The sequence below is a fragment of the Artemia franciscana genome, unplaced genomic scaffold (genome assembly GCF_032884065.1).
Source record: "Artemia franciscana unplaced genomic scaffold, ASM3288406v1 Scaffold_772, whole genome shotgun sequence".
Lineage (NCBI taxonomy): Eukaryota > Metazoa > Arthropoda > Branchiopoda > Anostraca > Artemiidae > Artemia > Artemia franciscana.
In genome coordinates, this window is record NW_027067775.1 from 1,479 (window position 1) to 14,104 (window position 12,626).

At 35.6% G+C, this 12,626-nt stretch overlaps 1 protein-coding gene across 1 annotated transcript in view; it reads left to right on the plus strand.

Annotated features, from left to right (window-relative positions):
- Positions 1-512: 512 nt before the first annotated feature.
- LOC136043643 (frizzled-4-like) overlaps positions 513-12,626 on the plus strand; it is a 57,548-nt gene continuing 45,434 nt past the window's right edge. The window contains exon 1 of the mRNA XM_065728542.1: positions 513-1,366. Within this exon, the coding sequence (XP_065584614.1) occupies positions 555-1,366 (812 nt within the window). The 5' untranslated portion in view covers positions 513-554. The remainder of the gene's footprint in view (positions 1,367-12,626) is intronic.

The window sequence follows — 12,626 nt, forward strand, 5'->3', positions numbered from 1 at the left end:
AAAAAATCTCTAAGTACAAGCATTTCTCACCAAAGCTTCAACACAATTATAGCCCTTGCAGCATATTTATTCCTGTAGAAAATCACTTGTACATAAATAGTTTCTTGTACAAACATACTTTTCCAATCATAATTAAACTGAAGTGAAACGAATGAAAAACGAGTAAAAATACACATTTTTACCATGAACAACTCTACTCCCACATTACTTATGTCTCCATTATTCGAACGGATACTCCTCATATGCTTAGGCCCCAGAAGGTGGATCAGAAAACGAAGTATACCCACCCTCCCTTCTTAGAAAGCTAAAAAGACTCAATGTGTAACACTTGGATCCAAACCAAATTTTTTCAACCTTTCCTTGAAATGAAAAAAAAATAATTCAAGTCTCAGGCAAATTTACTACCTGATAAATAGATGGCAGATGAATAGGCGCTCCCGCGCTAGCTGACAGATTGTGAACCGATATTTGTTTTGCTCTCTCACGCGAACACAAGTTAACTGAATTAGTCATTTGTCAACTTTTGCAGAGTTAACATCGGAAGGAAGGTTAAAATGAAGCTGTTACTCTTTATTTTTCTTGTTTCATTCGCGACTGGATATGAATTAGAGGTATACAGGGCTTGTGAACCAATTAAAATAGACACTTGCAAAGGCATTGGTTACAATGTCACGTCAATGCCTAATTTAGTGGGACATGATTTGCAAAAAGACGCAGAAATGCAACTAAACACATTCACAGCTTTGATACAATATGGATGTTCTAGTCAATTACAATTTTTCTTGTGTTCTGTATATGCTCCAATGTGTAACGAAAAAGTGTCAACCCCTATTGGCCCTTGCCGGTCGCTATGTGAATCTGTTAAAAATCGGTGTCAACCCGTGCTCCAAGAATTTGGATTCCCCTGGCCTTCAGCGCTTGACTGTTCAAAATTCCCGCCAGAAAATAACTTACAGCATATGTGTATGGATGGACCTGGGGAAGATACAGCCCCCTTACCCTTATCACCAGTATATCCAGGTCGCAACCCAGTTGTTATGGGAGTTGGGGTTGTCGCCAATCCAAAAAAAGATATATATCCTAAAAATACTTTTACTGAGAGTCCTGAGAAGCCTTGTAGCAAATATAGAAACCCAGATAAGTTTGTATATATAAATAGAACTGGAAGGTGTGCCCAACATTGTGATGCTGATATTTTATTTGGGAAGGAAGATAAAGCATTCGCTGAAGTTTGGTTTACCGTTTGGTCCTTTCTTTGCTTTTCATCATCCCTATTTACTGTAGTCACCTACCTGATTGACGGGTCGAAATTCAGGTATCCCGAAAGACCCCTGTTTTTTATGGCCATGTGTTACACTCTTGCAAGGTAATTGAGTCCTTTCCCAATATACAGAGTGCTTGATTGATGATAGAATATATTTATACATTATTCATATTTTAGGTTGGATACCTGTAGTCTAGGGGGTATTTGCATCGGTACAAGCCTTGAATTGGGTCTGTTGAGAAGAAACATGTTACGAATACAGTTCTTACTTCATAATATGCAAAAAAATGTGGTAAAATTCTAGTTAATTGACTTCTTGTTATCTCAGAAAGGGTTTAGGTTAGGGAAAGGAAACTTTCAGGGATGGGTCTACAGGCTAAAGTATGTCCCGGGGAGGTATTTTAAAATATCCACCTCTACTCCTTCACCCACTAGAGGGCCCTGAAATTTACCTACATGACAGGTTTATACCTATTGAAATTTTGACAAAACATTTTACCTTAATTTCCAGTTACTAGTTGATTTTTTTCTGCCTTTAGTTCTGAAAATGCAATTCCTATTGTTTGAGTAGAATTTTGAGCCATATCAATGTTTTCTTTCAAAATTTAGGAAACGTATTTGCATATCTTTAGAACCTTATAAAAATGGAATTGAACAAAGTTACGAACCTGAAAACAATTTTGTTGTACTTCAATTAAGGAGAAGATCTATTTTGCAAGGTTTCACTTTTATAATACACATCTTTTAAAGGTCATCAAAGATCAGGGTACTCTAGAGGGAGAAGGAATGGAGGTGGTTGCTTCAAAATACCTTCCCGGGACATACTTTTGTCTTTAGATTCATCCCTGAAAGTTTCATTTTCCTAACCTAAACCCTTTCTGAGATAGCAAGAAGTAAATTAACTAGAATTTCACCTAAAATATATTTAAGGATATATATTCTTAGTGGGATTTGGGGGTAAATAACATTGGAATCGCATTTAAAATGTTTTGTTTCGTTCCAAGTGTTCGAAAGTGCGTATTACTGCATATAGCAAGATTCTGTTGATCGTATATTGTTTCATCATCATTAATAGAAAAGCGCGTCCATTTCTGGTTGATCCTCCTCCTCCATGGGGTAAACTAAAAATGGGACAAGCTTGCTTACAGGTAATATTACATATTGAGCGAAACGTATTAGTCCATGAGTCCCGTGGACAGCGAGGCGAGGCCTGTATTCTATATTTATTTAACAAACGTTGTTTTTTTTTTAGTTTTATCATCCTTTGTTGAATAAATATAGAATAGACCTCGCCCGCTCCCCGCAGGGCTCATGGACTAATACGCTTCGCTCTATAGGTAATGTTACCCCTAAGCAAGCCGACTTTACGCATTTTAGTCTCGTTGGAGGGAGATTTTAGGAACCTAAAAAATGGATGCGCTTCTCTAATTATGACCTTCATCAGATATGATGAAGGTCATATGATGATTCATCTGATATGATCATCAGAATCTTGCTATATGCAGTAATACGCACATTAAAGCACTTGTAACGAAAGTAAACATTTGCCAAATTTGTTAACTTTAATTATTGTTTTATCTATTTTTCTGTTTTACCAATTTATACCTGTTTTTTCTCTCCTAAATTCTGTAAATGTAAATTTCTAAGGGGAGGTTCTAGATGATATGCTTGTGTATTTCGCTATCTTGGACAGAATTTGAGTAAGGTAACTGAAACTTTTAAGGCGGCTTGGGACCTAAATTGAATCACGGGAAATGGCAACTATATTCAGAAACTTAAGATGAAAGGGAATTGTCCGGGAACTGGCGGATCTGCCATGTTTAAAGGTAAATGTTCCGATTAACGGAATATTGAAATATGTAAGAAATACTTTTAAAATCAGAATTTCATCCTAAATCCAGATATAAATTCATTCGCATCGGAACTAAACTTTAACCCTCCCCAATGGTGGTTCTGGTTTCTATACCCAGGGTAAGATCTTGATTGCCCTCCGCAAAATTTTGAATAAAAAAGGACATAGGAGGGATGCAGAGCTATGTAACCACAGGCGGCTCAGGGTTGTTACCAATAATAGTTGATGTAGCGTAAAAAATTTCATGTTGACAAAAAATCAAGCTTTTAAATATCTGACTAAAATTACATAATATTTTAATTTGAATCGTATGTTTTTAGCTTTTTCTAATACCATTAAATGTGAGGAACTATGCAAGATCCTTCGAAAGCCAACACCCCCTAAAATATGAAAGATAAACTTTTTGCTTTCGATAAACTTTTTAGGCTAATTAATTAAATTAATTTTCATTAATTAATTAAATTAATAAGTAAATTAATTTAAATTAATTAATTTAATTTTCAGCAGATTGATCTTGTAATATAAATATTCACCCAATTATTGTAGATTTATGTTTTCTGTGAACAAGGAAACCTAGTTCCATACATTAGTGTATAGCCTTACATCCGTTATAGCTTCTAAAATAGAGATTAATCTTTGTATCCCATTAGACCATATCAAACAGTTCGTGGTAACGAACTGTAGTAAGGAGCGATCCGGCTCAATAGTAACCAAAACTCTAAAAAATTGAATTTTGATATAAATAGCTACATCAAAAGAATCGCATTTTAATGCTGATTTTAAATATATAAGTTTCATCAAGTTTAGTCTTAGCCATCAAAAGTTACGAGCCTGAGAAAATTTGCCTTATTTAGGAAAATAGGGGGAAACACCCCCTAAAAGTCGTAGGATCTTAACGAAAATGACACCATCAGATTCAGCGTATCAGAGAACCCTACTGTAGAAGTTTCAAGCTCCTATCTATAAAAATGTGGAATTTTGCATTTTTTGCCAGAAGACAAATCACGGGTGCGTGTTTATTTGTTTGTTTTTTTGTTTTTTTGTTTTGTTTTTTTTTTCCAGGGGTCATCGTATCGACCAAGTGGTCCTAGAATGTCGCAAGAGGGCTCATTCTAACGGAAATGAAAAGTTCTAGTGCCCTTTTTAAGTGACCAAAAAAATTGGAGGGCATCGAGGCCCCCTCCCACGCTCATTTTTTCCCAAAGTCAACGGATCAAAATTTTGAGATAGCCATTTTGTTTGGCATAGTCGAAAATCTTAATAACTATGTTTTTGGGGATGACTTACTCCCCCACAGTCCCTGGGGGAGGGGTTGCAAGTTACAAACTTCAACCAGTGTTTACATATAATAATGGTTATTGGGAAGTGTACAGACGTTTTCAGGGGGATTTTTTTGGTTTTGGGGGTAGGGTTGAGGGAGGGGGCTATGTGGGAGGATCTTTCCTTGGAGAAATATGCCATGGTTGAAAAAAATTCAATGAAAAGGGCGCAGGATTTTCTAGCATTACTATAAAAAAAAACAATGAAAAAATAAACATGAAAACGTTTTTTCAAATGAAAGTAAGGAATAGCATTGAAATTTAAAACAAACAGAGATTATTACGCATATGAAGGGCTCTAAAAATACTTTTGCATAAAGAGCGAGGTATTTAGGAGGAGATAAATACCTCGCTCTTTATGCTAAAATATTTTTAGTGATTTCAACTATTTATTCAACGGCCTATTTGATTCAGGGGTCATTCTTAAAGAATTGGAACAAAACTTACGATTTAGTGTAAAGAGCGAGGTATTAACGAGGGTACAAACCCCCTCGTACACATAATAAAAATATAAGAATATAAAAGTTTGTTACGTAAGTTAATTCTTAAGTTACGTATATTTTTTACTAATAAAAACGTTCATTGAATATTAAAAGTTATAGTAGCCTTTTTAAGTAACCGAAAAATTGGAGGGCAGCTAGGCCTCCTTCCCCACCCCTTATTTCTCAAAATCGTCTGATCAAAACTAAGAGAAAGCCATTTAGCCAAAAAAAAATTAATATACTAATTTCAATTCAATAATTTATGTGCGGAGAGCCAAAATCAAACATGCATTAGTTCAAAAACGTTCAGAAATTAAATAAAAAAAACTAATTTTTTAGCTGAAAGTAAGGAGCGACATTAAAATTAAAACGAACAGAAATTACTCCGTATATGAAATGAGTTGTCCCCTCCGCAATCCCTCGCTCTTTACGCTAAAGCTTTAAATTGTTTTATAGAATTGTGGCAAAGAGTCAAACTTTAGCGTAAAGAGCGAGGGATTGCGGAGGGGACAACTCATTTCATATACGGAGTAATTTCTGTTCGTTTTAAGTTTTAATGTCGCTCCTTACTTTCAGTTAAAAAACTAGTTTTTTTTATTTAATTCTGTAAAGGGACTGATTTCAGGCATCATGCTACCAAGATCTTTATGCGAGTTCAAACCGTGCATATATAGATTTTTTTTAACCAAGTGAGAATTGCCGAAAAAGCAGAAAAAAGTGGCTAGTTTAGCTACATGGGATAATTTAAATTTTGCCATGAATGCAAAAGTTACAATAGTAGTAAGTACTGCTTTCAACAATGGTCACGTCAGGGTTTACTTTCTTTTGAATCAACATAAGAGCCGTTTCCAAATTAGTTTAATCGCGTGGAATTTATTAACATGATGAAAATTACGTTGCCATATAATATATATATATATATATATATATATATATATATATATATATATATATATATATATATATATATATATATATATATACATATACATATACATATACATATTTATTATATTTATTTCAGAAGGCCAATGGTTTAAAATAAGATATGATCTAAAGAATTGCTCTGTTTCTTTTTATTAAAATTTTCTTAATCTAGAAGAAATTTATTCCGTAAAATTAAAATAGATGTTTTGACAGATCATCACAGTAGCGGTGACTGGAAGACTGGTCTCCCTTTCCGTCGTCTCGACTGGAGTAAAAAAAAAAAAACTTTCACGATCTAGATTTTTTCACATTTTAAAATTTTACTCATATGCAGATTAATAAAATATACTTATTCCGTAAAATTTACTCATTATGCAGATTAATAAAATTGGCTCTAACTCGGGCTCAAACCTGTTACTGTTTCGGCCTAGCCGTTCAGCCACCCCTCTGTGCGAAAAGGAGAAACGTATAAAAGAGGACAGATGTGCGCCAGAAGAAATAAACGAACGCCCAGAAATGACAAAATTAAGAGTCGCCCGATAAGGTCAACAGTAAAAGGCTGAATAAGGGGGGGGGGGGGGGGTAAAGGCAGAGTAATTTTGGGGTATATAGACCAAGGCATGTGTATATCCATGGAGACACACTAGGCCCTTTGCTCCCAAGAATCCTATATTTTCTTTAATTTCTTGGCACTTTTCACTCCAATATCAAATAGCAAGTTTCTTCTTTATTTACCCCCCCCCCACACACACACACACCTACTTTCGTATTACACGAGAAACACTCAAGAAGTAAAGTTTGGATGCTAATGAAATCTAACAGTTATGATGAAAATATAATATTTTAGAAACAAATTTGGGCTATATGTTTGTACCATTAGGGGTTGGGGGTAAATAAAAGTTAATATATGCAATGCCATTAGGGGATGCATAAAATACGTAATCTAACCTAACCTAACCAAATTACTAACTAGATATTTAAATAAAATATCGCTATAATGTATTTTTCAAACGAGCCAAAGCTAATTGCCTGGTATAATGAAGTTGATTGATCATTTTCTTGTCACATACTCGCGTCATTCGCGATCCAAAATCTTGAGTGCTCCGCGTATAATATAAAAGTACCAAATATCCTGTGTATGCCCTAGACCATGGTAAGCAATTACCACTGTGTTACGTATCCCTGGGAGCAGGAATACGCGAATAGTATCAGTACAAATGCTAACAACACACCAAAATTGTCAATAATATTTTCTTTACAACAGGCGACGGATATTTTCTGTAAAAAAAAAAAAATGTCTGTAAACCAAAATGGCTAAGAATTCAATAAAGTCCGATGTTTATTTAGGCAGAAGTGACTTCTTTGAAATTGTCATTATTTCAATTCAATTGGAAACAGGAAATTATTGTCATTTTCCCGTTAACCGTGAGACGTTAAATTTCCCATAATTTTTGTCAAAAGCTTACCAGCGTAATAATTACTCAGGGCATGGTTGTTGACTATATAAATACATAGCATACCACAATTTTTTTATTGTTTTTTGCTGGTAAGACAATGTTTGTGTGAATTTAAGCAAATTGGAAACACATTTTCATTATTATTCACGGGTTACATATTGTGCAATGTCTAATGAAGTAAAAGTTATTTGTGGGACTTGCAAAAAAATTGTTAATTCCGTTGTGTTGTGGTTTGGAAAACCTTAGCTTGAAGTCAATGAATTGCTTTAAATTAAAAATGTGGTTAAAGCAGTAGTAAACGAGCTATATTCGATATTACTGAAACTATTTGAACTTTTACCAAAAACTTTAAAAAGTTATAGTTCTAGTTGTTGGAATTTTAGATATTTTGGAAACCGTTCGAATTAAGAGAATAAAACTCTAAGAAGTGAATCCAGGGCCTAAAATGTACCCCGGTGAGGTGTTAACAAACTACTATTTCTTCCTTTTCCTTATTTCCGGGCAGTAGCGTAATTTCGTCAAGATATTATGGGGGGGGGGGGGCAAAGTCTGAGCCAATTTTCCCAAATCAAGTGAAAATGACAGTGAATGCTGAAAAATGAGCCATATAGTGCCATAAAAGTACATATATGCTAAAAAAAAACTGAACCGTTTCTCTGGATGCTTGAGTTATGCAGGATTATCTTACTTTTGAAAATATTTTTGAAGACACTAATTTCAGCTGGGGGAGGGGGGCGAACCGAGGTATGAGAGGGGCAGTTTTCCCCCTACCTCTTAGCAAATTATGCCCCCGTTTCTAGGGCTTAGAACATTGCATAGTCTACCTAACTAAGTTTTAACAAAAAAGGGTTTTAACCTTAATCTTTTAGTTTCAATCTTATTTTCACTGGCTCCAGTTTTTTTAAATGTAAAATTATATTATTTTTGTAAATGTATAAGTCATATCATATTTTTTTTTTCATAAATTTAAGGAAAATATTTACAAAATTTAAAACCTTATAAATCAAGATTGGGTAATAGTATGGGGCTCCAAACATTTTCAGTGCGCCTCATTTAAGCGGTAGATTTATATTTATAGGATTCCATTTCTAGAACAAAAAGATTGTAAAATACCAGTCAAAAGCCAGTGCACTTTGGAGGAGGAATGAGTGGAGTTGGGTACTCCAAAATACCTTCCCAGAGTATCATCAAGACTCTAATTCCAGGGGGTGTAATTTGCTATGGGGCAGGGGAGTAACTACCCCTTCTAGACCTCAGTTTGCCTCCCCCCCCCCAGCTGAAATGTAGTTGCTTTAAAAATCTTGTCAAAACTAAAATAAGCCTCCATAATTCAAGCATCCACAGAAACGCGTCAGTTTTCTTTGGTACATCTTTTGCTCCAAATTTGCCCCCCCCCCTTCTCCAGAACTTTGACGAAATTACGCCACTGTATCCATTCCTGAAAGTTTAATTTAGCTAACTCAACTATTTTACCAGATCAACAAAAGCCCGTAATCCCGCATTTTCTTATAAATATTAAAAAAAAAAAAAATATGTTGCTAGAAGAATAATGAAATAAATGCCGTCAAAAAAAAAAAATGTTCTGTTACGCTGTGGTATGGAATACCAAAGCCCACTGACAATAACAGTTTACTAATACCGAGATTTAACTAGTGCAAATTTGAACCAATCACATTATTTATAGGATTTTCTAATCGATTGAAAATTGCTGATTGGCTTAAATGAGCACTATTTAAATCTTGGGATTGGTAAAATCTCATTGTGAGAAGCTCACGATCGTTGTTTTGAATTATCAATATATGAATTATAGTTATGAATTCTAATTACAAATAATTGAAATATTGTAAAAACACAGAATCATCGCAAACATAGAGATTTGGCTGATGTTGAACACAAACTATATAGACAAGATACGTCAACCCTGGTGCCCCTAGCCTCTTTCGAGTCTTGTCAGAATTTGCTTCCTGGTTAATTGTCCTACCCCCAGTCTAGAGGTGCTACTTCGAGATTTTTCCCAGGATCTTTTGGTCTGAGATTTTAGTCTGAAATAATTTTTTGCGCATTCAATAAAAAGTCAAAACAATGCATGGTTGAACTTTCTGGGAGGAGAATGGTCAGTGGGGGATTTTTTGGGGAATATTTTTTGAATATATTTAAATTTATGTAGCCCTAAGTGACAGCAAGTAGAAGTGCGATTTTGTGGGGAAGTGGGGGGGGGATTTTTCGGCGTAACACCTCAAATTAGGTATCATTTTATCAGACCACACTGCCTTCCTATTACGAACAAATAAACGTTCAAATGGGGATAAATGCATTCATTCAGACAGCGAAAAAGATCCAAGAGTCTCAATATTTCGATCACATATGCAGCGATCCTCGTCAGTGGAAATACTGCTGATATGGTAGAAATACTTCTCAGTAGAAATTTCTTCTGATAAGGATCGCTGTATGAGTGATAGAAACATTGAGACTTTTGTACCTGTTTTCGCTGTCTAAATAAACGGATTTATCCCTGTTTGAACGTTTATTTTTTCGACAGGAATCGTTTGTGGGGGGATTTTCCTTTAATATCCCTTCTTTTAAGGCTGCAGCAAGCCCGACGAGTAACAAGGTTCCACTTAAAGGCTATGGTTTGGCTAATCGGATAAGATATGAAATTGTAAAAACTCAATTCTCTACGTACTATAAACCCGTCAGTATAAACCCAATTGAATAAACGCGCGTTTTTCAACACCCACCTGCCTCAGATGTCGCATCATATGTTCACAGAACCGTACCCAACATGTTTGGCAGACCACGATTGAGCCCTCTTTGTTGTCTAATTGTCTGCAAACTTCTTTCACGGCTTAGATAATAGTCCCATTGTTCATTGATTTCTAACGCTTCATTTGGTTCTAACAAATTTCATGTTTCCCTGAAGACATGACGTTAGTGACAGCAATTTAAGATTTTACCTCTCACCTGAACGCCCAAGGTGGTCTCAATTTGAGATGTTGTCAGTTCCTCTACTAGTAATTACGCGCTGGTAGAAAATAATAGCTTACAATTTACTGAGGTGCAATTTTTTTATCTCAATGGAATATCATTGTCTTAACAAGAATTAAATAGAGTTGTTTTGGAAATGAGAAAAAACTATTGCTTGGGGTGCAAAGAAAAGCAATTACACTTAGCTTATTTACTTTTGCTTCTCATGTTTAACTTCGGCAAAACATAATTTTATCTATACGCGTTTTTAAATTAAAAATTTGAAGACGAATCTAGCCAAGTTTTATAGTTAAATGTGGATTTTTGATAAAGGGGGGGGGGGCCCAAGTGTTTTTTGCCAATGGTAGTTTAGGGATTAGTCTGGTGGTGTCTGTTGCTTATGTGATCGTCAAATCGTTTGGAACAAGGCAATGGAATAAAAGTAGAGCTGTTGATTGGGGCCGCTTTCTTTTTTTTTGAAAGGCGATACTAACTGATTTTGAGACAAGAAAATTTTCTGCACTAATTATTCTACTATACTCCATCCTTGCGTAATAGTTCCTCAACTATAAGAAATGTCGCTTCTGGTGATAAATCACTTTCTGAATGCCATCTAAATTATTTAATTCATTGTAATTGTGAGACTAAAATGGCAAAAGGACAGGTGCATGTTGTTCCTGTATTTTTATTGAAAAATTGACCCCCCCCCCCGCTGGTTTAAAAAATATAATTTGCCCCCTCCCTACATCGTGATTGCGGTGTCTGACGCAACCTTGCGTAGAATTCGGTTCTTTACTAAGAAAATATCACCATTTGAAGCTAATTCAGGAATGGTAACTTTATTTTGGCTAAACTTATTGTCAAAACTTAATCGAGAAAACAGATTTACGGGAATTTGGAAAACCATCCTGAAACCCCCTCAAAATTGGTGTTGAGATAAAAAGCACGCCAGTGAATCAACATAGTTAAAAACCTCAAATAGGCCTAGAGGAAAATTACAATTGTATAGGATTAAAGTGGGGCAGTACCCCTGAAAAAAACGAACGCTACGCTACTTGGAGTTAGAAGGTATTGAAATGCCCCCCCCCTATTGCTGGTCAATCGCACTCCCTAGTAGAAAAACCATGTTATGGCCATCCTTGCACAGTCGTGTTACTTAGGAGCATTGTGCTTGTCTTGACAAATGTTATTTTTGGTGTAGGACAAAAAGGTATGTTTTTCCACCAGTGCAGTAGATGTGTAATGTAAAGAATTATAATTCTGTTTATTAATAAAGTATCGTATCGTTGATACTCAGACTAAGGCCCAGTGCCTACGGGACAACTATTTGAGATTAGAATTGTTAACCGATTGCGCACGCAACTGTTTTGTCACCATGGCCTTGAAGTAGAGTGGGGGCCCGCTAGCCTCCAACCGTGGTCACTGTTGCGCTGCAGTGTTGTCCCACACAATTTTAGGAGCTATATCCCATGTCCCACACAATTCCCACAACTATATCCCACGCATTTTCAGGAGCATATATTGTCCAACTATAAACTGTACAACTATAAACATTCTGTAAAATGCAATAAATTTTCAATTTATTTGAGACCGTTTTTTGCTACTAAGAACAGACGAGACTTTGCATCCTTTTTCAAGTAGGTATGGACCCAATACTCCCTCTATACCCTACAAAACCTGCACTACCCATAGTAATCAATTAAGTCTTCCTCGTCGGAACTCAAAAAGTTAACCACACTACCCTGCTCAATTATATAAACACAATTGATCCACAGTCACTCGCGCCCGTGGTCGGAGCCACGTTTCATTTTGGTTTGTAAACTGGTCGTAAACCGGCTGCAGATGAGACCAGTTTACAACCGTTCAAACTGTTGCCCCATGAGTGCTGGGTATAAGAGTTTCATGTTGGTTCTCTGAATCATCTGCTTTAAGATGGTTACTTTTCAAACGCCTTTATTTACCTTAGTCTGAATAAGGGATCAACTCATGGAAGAAAATCAAATACTTTTTTGGCTGGTAATGCTATGCTATTGGTTATTTGCGAAGAGACAGACTCGGCTTTGATTTGGAATTATTTAAACGAAATAGATTAGCTTGAAGAAGAATTGTTTACAAATGCGTACCTGCCTTATAAGCGCGAATGGAGGACCCCACTCTAAATCTTGAGATTCTTTTATGATTTTTACTTTTTATTTTCCGTTATTAGCAGGGATGTGGAGTCGAAGTTTTAGTAAGTTTTGGTGAATGGAGTCGGTATATTGAATATGTCTGGAGTCGAAGTCGGTTATAACTTACAAAATCAAGTTAAATGAAGCTTATAAAACAGGACTGTGGTGTCGGAAGATTATTAAATTTTTGCTT